Source organism: Mesoplodon densirostris, chromosome 3 (genome assembly GCF_025265405.1).
Source record: "Mesoplodon densirostris isolate mMesDen1 chromosome 3, mMesDen1 primary haplotype, whole genome shotgun sequence".
NCBI lineage: Eukaryota > Metazoa > Chordata > Mammalia > Artiodactyla > Ziphiidae > Mesoplodon > Mesoplodon densirostris.
Window position 1 is genome coordinate 12,530,164 of NC_082663.1, and position 17,453 is coordinate 12,547,616.

Genomic DNA, 17,453 nt, shown 5'->3' on the forward strand with positions numbered 1-17,453 from the left:
CTTATGGTTGAATTCATTTAAGACCTACTAAATATAGATTATTCTGTAGAACAGTTCTAGTGTTCTGAGAAGGGGAACCCAAAAAGAGCCTCTTGTGTCCTTGGTGGCAGTGAGTTGTGCAGCCGGTGTGACTTTTGCAGGCCCTCGACTTCGCTGCGAGGCCCCTGGTCTCAGGTTGTTTCAGACATTGCTAGAGCCACATCAGGAAGCATTGGACCATTCCCCCCGCCCCCGCTTTTTTTTTTTTTTTTTTTTTTTTGTGGTACGCTGGCCTCTCACTGTTGTGGCCTCTCCCGTTGCGGAGTACAAGCTCCGGACGCGCAGGCTCAGCGGCCATGGCTCACGGACCCAGCCGCTCCGCGGCATGTGGGATCTTCCCGGACCGGGGCATGAACCTGTGTCCCCTGCATCGGCAGGCGGACTCTCAACCACTGTGCCATCAGGGAAGCCCGCGTTGGACCATTTTTGCACACAGTCCGGCAGACCCGAGAACCTCCTTGTGACTCATCTGAAGATCCATTCCTTCTTTATGTTGTACAGTGACTGTTGAGTAATAGATCCTATCCAATGACTCCGTGCTAATGAACTTCTAGACCGTGGCAGATGCAACCACGTTGCATGTTCACGCAGGAGTTTTAAAAAAAGAAATTAACAATGCTTTCCGCCTGAAGCTTTTTGCAAATGACTCTGGGAAAGGAAGGTGCTCTTTGACGGTCACCTGTTCTTTTACCTTCTAAATAATTGTCCAAGTTTAATGTCCCTTTTTAGATTTAAAAAGCTGTGAGTACAGCAGCCAGGAAAGCTGAGAAAATTCTGGTTCAAGGAAGAAGCTGGTTTTGAGAGCACAGAAGATTTCTCTACTAGGAGTCAGTACATCTCTGGCATAGCGTCTTCCCGTAGGTGCCTTCTCTCATGTCTGCTTGTCCCTTGGGATTCAAATCACCTTCCAAAGATGTAAACATCTCGAAGTTGTTCTCCAGGAAGCCATTTCTGTCAGTAACTTTTTTTGTGTGTGATATAATTAACTTGTCTCCCAGGATAAAGAAGTGTGGCATTCAGGAAAGCAGGAGACCTTAAACATTCATTCTGGATTTTCAGAAGCTAATCAGGCCAATTCTCTAGCCCCCGGGGTCTCTCCTGCACTCATTCAGCTTTTGCCGGGAGGATGCTCTGAGCACAGCACGTGGGCACTTCCGGCACACCTGAAACTCAGGGGTGACTTCAGGGGTGACATGCTTGTGTTTTCCTCCTTTCCTATCTTTCCTAAGGTCAAGAAAACCCATCTTTTTTTTTTTTTTTTAACACCAGTTTTTAAATACAGCCTCTGGCCATCTTGCGTAAGACCCAGGCTGTAGCTGCTATGGATTGTAGGGAAGAGAAGGTCTCATCCTCCTTTGAAAGGCTCTTGTGTTTCTTGAGACCTAGGACATTGTGCAATTTTAATTTATTTCTCAAGAAAATAGGAAGCTCTTCGGGCGCACCCCGGCCTGGCCCTACAGTATCTCCTTCAGTGCTCGCTGCAGGGATTGGTATCCCACCCCATGGACCAGGAACTGGGCCCCCGGGGGAGATGCCCTGGGGACAGGGCAGTGGGTGGAAGAGGGAACTCCAGGCTCTTCAGACCCAAAAACAGCCTCCTTTACCTGACATCTCCTCCCTGCTGTAAGTCTAAGATTGAGTGACTCAACCTTCCCTTCTGAGAAGACCCCTGGCCGAGGCCTTTGTTTTGGGGACAGTCCCAGCTCTTTGCACCTCTTTGTCTCCATGTTCTGGCTTATAAAGTAGAAGTGAAATCGTGTCCTTGTCACGGGGCTGCTTCGGGGCACAGAGCAAGTGCTCCAAAGCTGGCATTTCTCATCCGTATGTTTATGAACACACGGAGATCCATTTCTTCCATGGCCAAAGGATCCAGGGTAGGTTCTGTGCACAGGGAGGCCTTGGCCTTGGGTTTCAGAGAGGCCGCGGGCTGACCCTGGCTCCGGCAGCACCTACTGCTGTGCCGAGGGAGAGCCACAGAGACCTTCCTACTGGCTCAGGGTCTTCGAGCGTAAAATGAGAGGTGAGACGCAATGAGTGCTGTTTCGTGTCCCAGATCATGCAGAGATGCGCTTCTCCCTCTGGGACGTTGATTGTTGTAACTGTCTTTACCTGCTGGCCAAGGGGCGGAAAGCCTTCAGAATTGGCACGTGTTGGGAGGCTCTGTCACCCGCAGATCCACTTACTAAACTCAAGAGGGAGGCGGCTTCGCAGCTCTAGTGACAGTAGATGCGAAAGCAGGACTCGGCTCTTGACAGGTGTGTGCGTGCGGCGTGCAGCGTGCTACGCTGTCTGCTCCGTCCAGCGCCGAGGCCCCGTCGTGCCTCTGCTCAGAGCTGCAGACCACGGTCCTGGGAGGCCCCGCAGGGAAACGTGGATCCCCATAAAGCCACCGTCCCCAGGAATGTCACCTCATTGTGCGGCCTCTGATGAGCGGAGGCCTCTGGGGGCAACGTGTATGCAGAACCTGCCCAGCAGGAACCTTGAAGCTGGTAGCTGCCCGTCGCGAGGAGAGCTTTCTCTCTGCCCAGGGGCTGTGCTGAGGGGCCAGGGGCCAGCCTCCCTGGAGGGGAGGACTAGGTCAGGGGTCCACAAGCGGTACCGGTCTGCGGCCTGTTAGGAACGGGAGGTGAGTGGCAGGCGGGCGAGCGAAGCGTCCTCTGCCGCCCCCATCACTCGCATGACCGCCTGACCATCCTCCCTCCATCCCCCCGCCCCGTCCGTAGAAAAAGCGTCTTCCACGAAACCGGTCCCTGGTGCCACAAAGGTTGGGGACCGCTGGACTAGGTGACAGAATATGTGGGCAGTGCTCAGGACCTGTTCCTAGGTGAAGGCTGTTTTTTAAAAATCTGCTCTGTGTGTGTGTGTACATATATACACATACATCTTTTTTTGTTTGTTTGTTTTGTTTTTTTTGCGGTACGCGGGCCTCTCACTGCTGTGGCCTCTCCCATTGCGGAGCACAGGCTCCGGACGCGCAGACTCAGTGGCCATGGCTCACGGGCCCAGCCGCTCCGCGGCATGTGGGATCTTCCCGGACCGGAGCACGAACCCATGTCCCCTGCATTGGCAGGTGGACTCTCAACCACTGCACCACCAGGGAAGCCCACACATACATCTTTTTAATAAACTTTTTTAGACAACTTTTAGATGTACAGAAAAATGGTAAAGATGCTACGGAGAATTCTCAAACCCTGCACCCAGTTTCCCCTTTAGCAAAACTCACACCATTCATTAGTGCAGTACATTTGTTGTCATTAATAAGCTAATATTGATCTAATATCATAGTAATAATATATAATATTATACGAATGTAATATTGAACCGATACTGTTAGGATTAATAACTAATACTGATGAACTGAAGTCCATACTTTGCTCAGGTTTCCTTCCTTTCTCCCCGTTCGGGGCCCCGTCCAGGATCCACGCCGCATGTGGTTGTGAGGCCTCCTGAGGCTCCTCTTGGCCCCGACACTTTCCATCGCTCTTTCTTGTGTCGTCGTCGATGGCTTCCTCATCCCTCCCTCACCCTTACCGCACCGCTGTGATTCTCATTCGTAGTTTAACTCCTCCCTCGTCCGTCTGGCCATCTGGCCACGAGGAGGGGTGATCCTCTCCAGCCTGAGGCTGCGGGTCACCACGTCGGCGACACCCAGGTACTGACGTGACAGTCTTTCTGTCCTGTCCCTCGGAATCTCCCAGGTGGTTTGATAATCTGCGTGAAGGGCTGCTTGTCACCAAGTCACCGCTGGCAGGTTGCCAGACTCTGCCCCGCAGCGGATGTGGAGGCCCAGAGCCGCACAGGACGGAGAGTGGACTTTTCTGAAAAGTGCTTTTGTTGTTCCAGAGCTCTTCTGAAGTGGGCAGGTTCACTGTCTGCTCTACACAGGAATCAGGACAGCTTAGCTTCCCAGTGGGTCACGGTGAATCTATACAAAACCGTCTAACTGTGCTTTGAAGCTCTGCCGTCAGATTGGGAATGACTGTGCTTTTCAAATGATGCCACATAATTGATTTCAAAGACTCTGTAAAGTGTGCATGTAGGCATTTTCCAAGTCTGGCCATGTCAGTCAGCCTTACGGGGTCCTTTGACATCTCCCGTCATTTCTAGGAGTTCTGAAGGATCCTTTGTTAACAGTGCAGAACATTCTTGTGAGACTTGGATAGTACCAAGAAAGGAAAGTCCCCTGAAGATGGTTTTCCAGAGGGACAGGGAGAGGGGCTGGCTGTCAGCCCTGCAGTGTGTGAAGCAGGGCTGCATGAACCACCGTTGTGAGGGGTGAGCTGAACAGTACACTGTGTTGTTGAAAGCCCGGGCCCCTGAGTCAGACCTGGATGCGTCCCGTTTCACCACCAGCCAGCCTTGGCCTCTGAGTCTTGAGATTGCCCTCCTGGCCTCAGTCTTCTGACCTGTAAAAGGGGCTGTGGTTAGGATCAGACAGCTCAGTGCGGGGGAGGCCCTTAGACCCACGCCCAGTAAGTGCTCATGCCAGGGGCACACTTGGAGCAGGGAGCCATCAGCCTATGCTGGTGACGGAGAGCCGACACCCTCCAGCTGGTCTTTATTGTCACGTTTAAATCCCCTGTCGACACTGTACCCCCTTAGAGCCTGCCCAGGATGGACCGCTGCACCCCACCCCACCCTGACGCTTGGGCCTCGCGTGCTCTGTAAGTGTGCGTCAGCGTCATTTTTGAGATCACCTCATACTTAGCACACTGAATGTTACTCTGTTGTAAAATTTTTTTAAACTTGCAGAAAAGTTGGAAATACAGCACAAAGAACCTACCCCCCACGCTAAACTGTTGACGTAAGTGTGTGTTTCCTACCAACATTCTGCTCTATAGCCATAATAACGCCATCAAAATCAGGAAATTAACACTGACACATGACTACCTTCTAACCCTCAGACCACGGTGTCCATAGCTAACGGATCCAGTGTAGAACCACCTGTGACATTTGGTCGTCACATCTCTTAGTGTCCTTCAGCCTAGAGTCGCTCCTCGGTCCTTCCTTAACTTCTGTGACATGACATTTTGGAAGATCTGAGGCCCGTTGTTTTGGAGAATGCCCCTCACTTTGGGTTTGTTTGATGCCTCCTCACGGCTGTACTCCGGTTATACGTCTTCGGCAGGTGTATCCGGGAATGCGGCCGTGTCCTCCTAACGCCGTCCCTTCAAGGGTTGCCCAGTTTAATCTGTCCTGTTACCTGTGGTGTCCACTTTGATCCCTGGGTTCAGGCGGTGTCTGCCAGATGTCTCCGTTGTAAAGTGAGTCGTTCCCCCTTTGTAATTAGCAAGTACTTAGTGGGGAGGTACTTTGAAATTCTATAACTATGCCGTCCGTCATCCAGGTTTATTTTTTGTGTCAGTCGGGACTCCTGGTTTCCTATTGAGTGGATGCATTATCGTCCATTGCCGTCACTGTTTCCTCTGATGCTCAGATTGTCCCTCGTTTGGCCAGCATGCGCCTCCTCAAGCTGGCTTCTCTCTCCTGTCCACGTTGCTCTTGGGCTTCTCCTTGCTTTGGGGCACGGTAAGATGTCGCCGGCTCATCCTGTGTTCTGTCTCACCCCAACCCTGGAGTCCACCGTTTCTCCACGGAGCCCTGGTTCCCTCCAGAGCAGAATGGTGCTTACAAGTGGAGATCTGGTTCCTACCATGCTTAATGCTGCTGGGCCATCGCTGTTCCCAGGCCCTCTTGGTGGATGGGGGGTGGGGAGGGACATGAGGGTACGTGCACATTTACACACGTGTCTCTTGAAAACCGTGAACTCACGTGGATCCTCCAGTTCCAATCCAGTGCTGCAGGGTTGACTCAAGTATTCTCCTTCTTCGTATCTGTAACTCCCTTCTCCAAATGAGACACCGCCTCTCATCATCCTTGATGCATTGGCTTAGTAGGTTAATACCAGTCTCCACCGGGGAGGCTTCCCACTGCAGGGGCCCCCCATGCGCCATCAGGCTCGGGCTCCCCACAGGGGCGCCCTTGCACACCTGGGGCCACCCCCCGTCTCACCCACGAGGTGCCGACCCTGCTCGGCTGTGGGCAGGAGAAGGACGAAGGGCTCAGCCCGTGTCTCTCGGGGAGCCGTGTGCCTCTTCCGGGCTTCTCGGGGCCCTGAATTCTGTTCTTCCCTGCACTGAGGTCCCCCACCTGGCTGGACTGCTCCCCGTCCCCCTCGGCAGCCCTCTGGCTAGCAGGTCCCTCGAACACTGTCGGGTCTCTAACAGACCTGTTGATTTGAGGAAACCATTTGCAGCCTCGTTTATCAAGAATTAAAACAGAGTAATTTTCGGAGTATTTTAGACACCCATTGATACTCAACTCTCAGCTCTTGAAAACTCTGGCTACTTTATAGCCATGGTAGTTATTATTTCCTTTTTCTTTAAAAGAACGTATCCCCTGAAGTAGAGAAAAGATAAGCACAGAATTACTGATAAGTAGAAACATGTGAAAAGAAGCAGCAGCTTACGTTTGTTTGCAGCGTAACGTTTTCACTTGATCTTGGGGAATTATCCTCAAGCGGTGTATCATACTGAAAGACACAGAACTGGAACTCTGCACTCTGTCATAAAACCAGGAGAAAAAGTGAAGTGGGCATTTGTGGCTACGCGCTGTCTTCTGGCTGCGCGGCAGCAAAAGGCCCAAAGCCCTTTATGAGTCACGAGCCGGCCAGCAGCTGCCTATAGATACCCCATCACTGCCTGAGACGGAAGGGCTTTGCCGTGAGGTTCAGAGTTTAACAGCCTCAAACGAGAATGGAAAAGGCTGCTCGTGGAGATGTTCTGAACTCCTGAAGTCATCTCTTCCCCTCCTCTTTTTCCTGTTTGAGTTACAGAAAGGAGCATCACACGCTGACTCCGTTCCAGTGTATCATGGCTCCCAGCCTGGCCGGTTTGTCTTTTATTCACCTTCTGTGTCTCTGAATGTTCTCTTGCACAGAACACATACACCAATGCGGATAAATTACTAGAAGCAGCAGAACAGCTGGCTCAGACTGGGGAATGTGACCCGGAGGAGATCTATCAGGCCGCCCATCAGCTCGAGGACCGGATACAAGATTTTGTTCGGCGAGTTGAGCAGCGGAAGATCCTCCTGGACATGTCGGTGTCCTTTCACACCCACGTGAAAGAGGTGAGGCGTCCGGAGGCGGAGACGGAGCCCCGTCTGGAAGGGGCCTTTGGACTCCGGGGGAGGGATGAGGGTGGGCGTGATGTGAGAAAGTGGACCAGAGTTGGCCGTTTGCACCGGTGGGGACAGGGCTGGCCTCCTTGCTGGCCATCCTCGCCACACGGGCACACGTGTGCCATCGCAGGGGGTGGCATATGCCGGGAGCAGACCTGTGAGGGAGGGCATGGCTGGGAGCCGTGGGCCAGGAGGGGAGCGGGCAAGACAGCAGCTGAAGGGGGTCCTTGGCGAGAGGCGGGGCACGGCCACTGTAGCAGAAGTAGACGACCTGCCTTTGGGGCTCAGAGCTGTGGGGCCTCCTTTCCGCCTGTTAGCCTGTCATGTGGCTACAGTCCTGGCTGCCGTCTGATTTTATCAGGCTGTGCGGCTGCTCTGAGTTACTCGCAGAAGTGCATTTTACACAATGTTGAATTGAAACATAGCAAAGCCAGCACGGCCTTAATAATATTCACGTTACTGTCGTAGGTATGCTGTTCTGATAAACCGGTCTCAGGATAAGAGGTGATGTGTTATTTGGTAAATGGAAAACACGTTGGTATTAATTATACCTTGCATATATGTTATTCTTGTGAAAATCATAGTCCAATCTAAAATAAAAATTAAAAAAAAGAAAATCATAGAAAGTTACAATTGAAGAAACTATTACGTAGCTTTTGAGATAGAAGGATTTATAATAAAACCTAAAGTTTTCAGTAGGACAACAAATTAATATGTCAACTTACTACATCTTATTTCTAAGGTGAAAAAAATTCTCCACTTCACAGCTCTTTATAAGTTGGAAATGAGGGGCCCTTTTAGGTAATTTGAGATTGAGTCCATGAAGGCTGTAGTTAACAGGCTAGGAAGAAGGCTCCGGGAGGAGTAAGACTACGAGAGACGCTTGGAAGGGGCTAGGCCTGGCTTGCCTTGTTTAAAGGCATCCAAGATCAGGAACCAATGAAACTGTTTAAAGGAAAAGAACTTCACTGCCGGGTCCGGGACCTTGGGCAGTCAGTCCTCCACCAGGCCGTTTGCTTGACTTGAATGTTTGACTTCAGGACAACCATCCTCACGTCCAACTCAAACTTCGTGAGCCCAGGAAGATAGTGTAGGGGGCATATTTGGCGAATGGCCGGGACCCTGAGCAGCCCTTTCTGCAAAGGGGCTGGTGCTTTGTGGACCCTGGACAGTTGTCAGAATCGAAAACTGACAGGAGTGGCTTCTTTTCCTGGTTTAATAATGCCATCACTGAAAAAGACTTCACGGTGTTTACAAAGGGACTGTTTTTCCCAAGGAGACACGTTAAGTGGACATGGGTCCATGGCAGTTTCTGATCACGGGTGCATGTGTCACCAGTTCCCCACTCAGCTCGAATCACGCCGCAACCACTAACTAGTGTCCCTGGCTCTGCAGCCCTGCCTCCAAGGCATATGCATTTGATTAGGTCCCACCCTTGCTTCTGAACCATCGGAGAGTCTGGGTGTATCTGGAGCACCAGCCTGAACCGCCTCATCCTCATGATCTGGTCCCTGCAGTTACGTACTGCTTCCCTTCTCTTCTCCAGGCAGAGTCCGCTGTTTCCCCTGCACTCTGGAACTTTCTTCACACACACCTGTTATAGCACCTGTTTGCGTAGAGCTGGGCGTTACCCTCTCTTTCCCATCAGTACTCGTATGCCACCTCCTCTTTCTCTTGCGCATTTGTACACCCTAGCCGAGAGGGAGAGAAGATGATGCCTGTGAAAAAGCAGGTCGTGCCTTTGTTCGTTAAGCTGTGACAGACAGACAGCAGGCGAGGGGCTCCGGGCAGCCCGGACCTTCCCGAGGGAGGCGCGGTGGGTGGGTACGGGGGCTGGCGTTCCTTATTCGGGCCGCAGGGGGCGCCGTGGGCCTGGACGGGCCGCTGGGCAGCGTTCACGGACTGAGCAGAGGGGAACGGCAGCAGTAGCGGTAGGCCTGGAGTCTGGAGATCGAGAGCCAGGGCTCGTGTCCTGATGTTTGTCTGCGTCACAGGCCTTGGGAATATTCCTTAGCAGGATTCGTGAACAGTTAACTTGCAGTTAGGACAAAGAGAGGCTCTTTGCATGCAGCATTATTTATGACTTTTCAACTTTGTTACGGTTCTCCAAAGGCAGGCGTTAAAGGAAACTAGAAGGAAGGCCGTTTACGAAAGCCGCTCTCCGGAGACTCCGTTTGGGTTCACTGGTTTTTGTAACAGCAGCAGCATTTTTAAGGAAAAGTCTTACAGTAGAAGCATTCCAGTTAGTAAACTATGGAGTCTGTTTTGTCACTAGGCTTGGAAATTTATTGAAAAGTGAAAATACATTTTGTTTTCTCGACTTACGCTGTAGGAACTTCTAGTATATATGAAGTTTGTAGACTGAGGAGAGCTTAAAGCTGCTTTAAAGGTTAAGTGCTTCACCTTCACAACTGGAGAAATGTCAGTCCATTCATTCTTCCCTTTTTATGTGAAAGACCATCACAGTAGCAGAGACACTGCTATTTTACTGTGATTTGGTTCCTCGTAATCTCATGTGACCCTGACGTGACCGGGTCAGGGAGGGATTCGGTGACAGTTGGAGGCGGGGTACCTAGCAGTACACAAACACAAACACGCCCAGGTGACTGGGAGGGCAGCACTTGAGGGCTGCTGGCCACACACAGGCATGGGATGTGGTCTGATTCTTCCCCTCCACGTCAGCTTGGACTCCATGTTTAGCCTCAGCCATTTTCTCGGTAGATTTACTTTTTCCTGACCAGCCCCAGAATCTTCCTCACTCTCCTTTCTCTGGGCTGCACAAATGCCCTCAGACCCACCAGGATACTTGGTAGGTTTTATGCAGGAAGGGATGGCTTCTTCAGTTGCTGTGTTTTGAAACTTGTTATTGAAAGAAAACTTCATTTAGAACAAATTTCATTATGTGTTTTGAAACCAAATTAACTCCTTTTTAAAAAAAGTATTTATTATTATTTCTTTATTTTTTGGCTGGACTGTGCAGGCTGCGGGATCTTCGTTCCCCGGCCAGGGATCGAACCCGAGCCCCTTGGAGTGGAAGTGCGGAGTCCTAACCACTGGACCGCCAGGGAGTTCCTAAACAAAATTAACTGTGAGAGAAGGGCCAAGAGGAGGAAATCATGCCAATTAAATGTGTCTTTGCATCAAGTCACTAAGTATTTTAGCATATCAGATGAATGAAAAAGTGCTAGAAGATTTAAGTTATCAGAATTAATTTTCTCAAGCAGATCATACAATTTCAGATTACTTGGAGGGAGATAGAAAAAAGCAAGTGACCTTTTTAATTCAGGCAAATACGTGAAGCTTTTTAGAAGTTAACTGTCGGGCTTCCCTGGTGGCGCTGTGGTTGAGAGTCTGCCTGCCGGTGCAGGGGACACGGGTTCGTGCCCCAGTCTGGGAAGATCCCACATGCCGCGGAGCGGCTGGGCCCGTGAGCCATGGCCGCTGAGCCTGCGCGTCCGGAGCCTGTGCTCCGCAACGGGAGAGGCCACAACAGTGAGAGGCCCGCGTACCGCAAAAAAAAAAAAAAACTAAAAAAAACAAGTTAACTATCAAAGGCTCTCCTGACGCGGAGGTTAAGCTTCCCCACTCCCAGGTGTTCGGCAGTGGTTTTAAGTCTCACTTTATCCGGAGAGTAGCCCTCTAGCCCTCGCTTTTTTGCAGTAAATTTCTGGCTCTCTGAGGAGCAAGTAATACAAAGGTGATCTCATTAACAACCAACTTGGAAAAGGTGCCACGTCAAGGTAATACCTGCGCAGTGTTGACTGAGAAATGGATTTTAAGAATCACACCTGGGGGAAGGTGGGTGGTTTTAAGTCTCGTTGCAGCCCCAGCACTTAGGTGCAGCATGGAGACCTTGGGCTCTTCTCTCTCACCCCAGAGGACAGAACGCAGATGCCTGTTCCCGGGAAGAGAGGAAAGAGGACCCCCCAGCTGACTCTTGAACAACGTGGGTTTGAACTGCACAGGTCCACATACACGTGGATGTTTTTCAGTAGTAAACTCTACAGAGCTACGATCTGCGGGTATAGAATCGCAGGTGTGGAGGAACCTCGCACATGGAGGGCTGACTGTAGATCCTACATGGATTTTTGACTGTGCGGAGGGCCGGTGCCCCTAACCCCCGCTTTGTTCAAGGGTCATCTGAATTTTCACATGGGTGGCAAGTATTTTATACCTTGAGGTTGAATACCGAAGGTGGTGGATAGAGGTGTCAGCCCCGTTCCACCCTTAAACCCAGATTTGGAAGCATCCTGGGACCCCTTCCTCTTTGTTCTTTGTCTCTGAAGGAATCCATGAGATGTTTAATCTCCTCTCAGAAGACCTGAAGACTGATCACCTGTCCTCTTTTTTTTTCTTTTTTTAATGTCTTTGAAGTAGTACTGTAGTATTTAGAAGGAACGCTGACTTTATTTTAGGAGAGTTTTTGTCCTCCTGTAGTTTTTGTCCTCCTGTGCCCCTCTCTTCCCTGCAGTGTTTCCAGCATTTCATTCACCTCCATTCTGATCCTAATCCTCCCATTATTAGGCCTTTGTCACCCGTCCTCCTTTCCTTCTGAACGCTCTTTGCACTGTTCGTTAATTCCTTCATTTACTCTTTCACTTACTCCTTTCAAAGTGTCTCCCAAAGCCACCTACCTGTAACATACGGGGAGGGGGTATAAAACTGAATGACCAGTGGAAGAACATACTGCTGCTTCTGTGTGCAGCACGTATTTTACACATCTGTTGGTTTCTCTCGATAGAGGTTAAGCTACTTGAAGGCTGGATCCCTGTCTCACTGGTCTTTGTAGCCTGCCGCCCAGACTTAGCAGATACTCAGCTTGAGGAACAAGTGATGTCTATTTCTAGCCCATCATTCTGAGACTTAATGACAGAGGGACATCGTTCCATTTTCAGATATAGCAAAGGCATAATTATTTTCATCCATTCGTTCTCTTCAACTTCATTCTCAAAATTAGGTCCCGAGTTAATTGACAATTACCTTTGAAATGTGTGGGTTATTTGAGGCAACCAGGTGGTGACATTGAGTTCTCAGCCAGAAGTTTATTTCTGGAATCGATTCAGTGGCCTTGAGCTGGTTTTTCTTCCCTTGATTCCCAGAAACCATGGTTTCCCGGGAAAGATCATTCCCGTTTGAATGGGGCTGTGATTCTTGCTGGGTTAAGTAAAGAAGCCTTTTGGTTCTGCTTCTGCAAACTTACACACTGAACTGGGACAAATTTTTGTTTGAGGTAATGCCTGGGAAAAGAGGAACCTTTCATTTTATTCAGAAGTCAAAAATAAAGGCATCCCAACCACCTGGAGATTTTTGGGTCACAGCATACCAGCCTGGCTTCACTTTTATGCCTAACGGTTAGGCAGGCAGGCCTCTCTCTTTACACTCGGGCCAAGGCCCATCTCTCCCCGGGGAGCAGGGAGCGCACCATCCGGATCTTGCCCTGTAGTAGGTGCGGGGTTTCGGGGAAGCCGGAGCTCACCGCTGCCCTCCTTCAGGTGCGGAGCTTCCCAGCGGCGTCTCCTGCCATCCTCACTGAGTTTGAAAACATACCCAGTGCCTTTTCAACCAGCCACCACTCAAAGGGCCCGGATTCCTTTTCTCTTCTTCCCCTGTGGAGCCGGAGAACCAACCAGTCAGGCGTCTGCTGGGTAAACTAATTCAGGAAACTTGACTACAGGTAGCTGGTGCTGCTCGTGTAGACCAGCTGCCCTCTGATGGCTCTCGTGGTCATTGACCGTGGTGATGCAGACCCGTTCAGGACACCTAGCTTTCCAGAGAAGCCCTGTTTCTGATCTGCAGGACTCTCGGCAGGGGAGGGATCGTAGTCCTCCTCAGGGTGATCCCAGCCTCTCGGCATTGGATTCTTCCAGATCCCTTCTGTCTCCTGTGCAGAGATCTCTAAAATTTGGTTTCCAACTTCCAAGCCTTTTATTTTGACCTTCTCAGCTGGATTTTACTGATGACTCATCTCTCTATATTCTCTAAAATGATTTGGTTTTTTGTGCGTTCCTCTGTATGGGTGATACCTTTAAACATATTTCCTAGCTTTTTAAAAAAAAAACTTTTTATTTTGAAATATTTATAATCCCTGAAAGTTGGGGAAAAAATAAACAGACAAGGAGGTCCCTGCACCCTTCTCCCAGCCTCCCCCCAGGGGTCACATCTCGCATAACCACGTGCACCGTCAAAGCAGGAAAGTGGCTTTGCCACACTCCCCAGAGCTTATTCCTAGAGTCTACTTTCCCCAGGTGTGCAGTGCATGCACTCACGTGTGTGTGTGTGTGCGTGTGTTCGCATGCGCACGCATGCTTAGCTTCATGAGATTTTGTCGTGTGTAGATTCATGTAACCACCACCACTCTGAATGTCCAGAGTCGCGCAGCATCATCCCATCACCGGCGGGCTCCCTTCTGCGCCTCCTCACACCCATGCCTGACCCCTACCCCCTAACCTCCAACCCCTGGCAACCACTAGTCTGTTGTTCTCCATCTCTGTCATCGTACTTCAAAAATGTTCCATAAATGGAATCATACAACATATACCTTTTTGAGATTGGCTTTTTCTACTCAGCAAAATTCCCGAGACCCATGCCTGTTGTTGTGTGTGTCAGTACTTTATTGCTGAGTAGTATTTCATGGTTTGGATGTATCACAGTTTCTTAACTATTTACCCTTTAAAAGTCAGTTGGGATATTGTCAAGTTTTGGCTTTTCCAAAAAGAGAAGCTGTGGACCTTCATGTACAGGTTTTTGCATGAACTTAAGTTCTCATGTCTCTGGGATAAATGCCCAAGAGTACAACTGCCAGGTCCTTTGGTAAGCACATTGTTTTAAAAGAAACTGCCAAACGTTTCCAGAATGCTTGTACCATTTTACACTCCCAGTAGCAATGTATGAGTGACCTCTAGCTTTTTAACATCTCAGAAGTCCAGTGGGAAAGGTTAAGATCAAATGCATAATATTTTAGGAAGTAAAGTTTACCTTCTATGATCAAATCTCAATAATTTTTATGTTAATATTCAATTCCTTAGATGAACTCTCTAAATACACTCTTAAGTGTTTGATTTCTTTAGCTTGTTTATCTGATGTAGACAGAAACGAGCAATTAAATGGCCACAAGCCAGAGAAAGCAAGAGGAAACTCAGGGCCTAGAACCGTCCACTACATCATCGCCCCTTGCAAGACTGAGCATTGGATTTGACTTTGGTTTCAAAGTCAACATTCAGTTGCTACCTACTGCTTTGGCAATTATGCCTTCACATAGATTGTGGTATCTGGTATTTAAAAAAAAAAATAGGTGGTCTTCCCATAGGTGGGAATATCCAAAAAAGGGGATCTAATCATTTATGCTTTCTTTCTGTAAAAAGATAATCTTTATTAAAATAATCAAGAAAGTATACTATAGTGTAGCACATCCCCTTACTGAACTGGCTGAGTGATCTGGGACAGGCTGCTCTGTGGTGCCTCAGCTTTCTCTCTGCAGAATTGGGAATAACAGCATCTCTGAGGGCTATGGACCAATTGGATGCAATTACACACTCACCATCCTAGCTGCCAATAAATGTCCTTGTTTTTCCTCCTCACCTGCCTTGTTACTCAACAAATGATTTAACTGTAAGACACAGAGGTATAAATACCTGGGTATGAATACTTGGGTATAATCCTGATACCTTCCTTACTCATCTTTGAGCAACAGGAACTGCTTAATCTGCTTCTGTTGCCCTTTCTCAGGGTGAGCGCCTCACTCTGACCCTTCAGATCAGCAGTCAGCCTTGCCGGGTGCACAGCTCCAGCGCTGCATCCAGCTCAGGGCAGAGGAGGCTGTTACAGAGAATCTTTGCTCATGGTTCCGTCACATTGGCATACATTGCTTTGTTCACATCACTAACTACTTTTGTTCCCAGTCAAAGCTGCAAAATAAATGAATTTTTTCACCAAGTAAGTATGTGTAAAACATTTGGGTTGGCCAGTGGGGAAGAGGAATGTTATTATCTAAAAGGAAAATCCTTTTGTCAGTTTAGTTTAATTCATGTAAAGCTTTTTTTTTTCCCCTAGAGAATGGTTTAAAACCGGTTTAAATTCATTAAGTTTCTTTTTCTTCTTATCGACCCAATATTTTGAGGCAGAGAAAATTTTTAGATCAAGAGAGAAATTAGAAGTTAGTGTGTAAAACTGTAGGGAACTCTAATATACCTGACAGAGAATAGTCACTTAGTAGATGATGATTAAATGAATGAATTAATAATATACTATCTTATCTTTATTTGTAACTCACTGTTACAGTGGGGACTACACATATATCCCTGTGCACTAACTCCAGATTTTATCCTTTCTTATTGAAGGGAGAGTCTAAATGTCTGCTTCTAAACGGAGAGTCGCAAACGTCTGCTTTAATTAGTCGTTTGTAGGTCGGCCTCAGTTAATGTAACGAGGAGGTGAGGCACTTGTACAGAGGTTCAGGGAATACAACGTTAGGTCTTAAAATGCCCAGCTGAAAATGGATGCCTGTGTCATCTCGTTTACTTGTTAGACTTCTTTTTAGAGGGCATTTTAATATTTTGATACTCAGCTTCATAAACTAAATGTGATAGGGCTTCGGTTAATTGAGAGAAATAAACTATCCATGTGTATTTCTGTCATGTACTGTTTGTTACTGTTTATTGTTCTTATTGAATAAGCGGTAGGAAGATTGATCACCAGCAGTGTTTTGTCAGAAAGCTTAAAAGTTCTAGGTAAGCTGGGCCAATAGAGACTGAAAAGGCTTTTTTGGTTTTGTTGTGGTTTGTTTTCTCTTCCTTTTTATAAAGCACAAAATGCAGAACCACAAGATCAGGGAGGGTTGGGCTTTCTGCTTGGGGCCCAGGATGTTGATGGATACAAGTTGATGACCAAAATGGGTGAAGATTTTTATAAGAACGAACTTATTTCTCCTAAATGATTTCAAGTCTGTATTCCAAGACAAATTAGATCCCTGGGTAGTGAAAGAACTTGATAGTTAGTTCACCAAATTTGGTGTATTGCTCTCTAAGGAACTGTGGGAAAAGGAAGAGATGCCAGAAGGCCAAAAATGTACTTGTGCCTTCTTAAGAAGGTAGATTTCACATATTACTCAGGTTGAGGTCACTCCTAAGCAGAGTTCTAGAAAAGACAGTTTATAAACTGCTTTTTAAAAGGGAAGAAGTGAATGAACAAGTTATGTCATGTGAACTTTATTTCGTTCTTTACTAGGTTTCTGATTTGAAGAAGAGTACGCAGTGGAATTAGTGAGCATTTAACCAAGCATTTGACATTTAATTTGTACACAGAAAAATATGGGCTGAATCACTGTGAAACAGAATCAGCTGAGGGTGTCCGTTGACACAAGACCAAGACTGTCCTTATCCTCCCAGACTGATCTCTGAGTAGACCATGCCAGGAAGAAAGTGTTTGTGATGGGAAGACATTGCTCATACCCTGCCTGTGAATGAGGAAGTCATTTCCAGCCCAGACCCACAATTAGATCAGCTTTCTGATGGAGCGGGTGATGGGAGCTGGTAGACCAGTCATCCCAGGTGGACCTGAGGCCCCACAGACAGATGGTTTTAATCCCTGGCGTCACCTGCTGCAGGGGAGCAGCCTGTGCAGTTGCCATGTCTTTGAACTGCCTCCACCCACCTATTCAGAACTTTTGCGTCCGTCTGGGACATCTGGAGAGATTGTACATCCAAGTCCAGGCACCCTGAAAACTTGCCTTTGTTGTGTTGAGAGCATTTTTGTCTTGAAAGTGGTCAAATTTGCCATAAAGCCAGGACCGACTCGGTGCTGAAGCAGAAATAATCACGGCTGCATTAAAAACCTTGCAGCTAGGGCCTCCCTGGTGGCGCAGTGGTTGAGAGTCCGCCTGCCGATGCAGGGGATACGGGTTCGTGCCCCGGTCTGGGAGGATCCCACATGCCGCGGAGCGGCTGGGCCCGTGAGCCATGGCCGCTGAGCCTGCGCGTCTGGAGCCTGTGCTCCGCAACGGGAGAGGCCACAACAGTGAGAGGCCCGCGTACCGGAAAAAAAAAAAAAAAAAAAACCTTGCAGCTGAGGCTGGCAGTGGGAGTGTTGGTTAGTGGGTGACCTCAGCGGGGCTGGAGGTTGTTTGCACTGCAGACCTCTGTCTCTAAGCACGAGGCCTCTGAGTGCGTGGATTGGCACAGAGGGCAAGTTGATCAAAGTCTCAACCAGGGACTGCCAGATATATCAGATAGTAAAAT

At 48.7% G+C, this 17,453-nt stretch overlaps 1 protein-coding gene across 3 annotated transcripts in view; it reads left to right on the forward strand.

The window, feature by feature from the left end:
* Positions 1 to 17,453, forward strand: part of TRIO (trio Rho guanine nucleotide exchange factor) — a 390,266-nt gene that overhangs the window by 221,972 nt on the left and 150,841 nt on the right. For all 3 annotated transcript variants that reach the window (XM_060092734.1, XM_060092735.1, XM_060092733.1), the window contains exon 11: positions 6,979 to 7,170. In XM_060092734.1, coding sequence (XP_059948717.1) covers positions 6,979 to 7,170 — 192 coding nt within the window. The remainder of the gene's footprint in view (positions 1 to 6,978; positions 7,171 to 17,453) is intronic.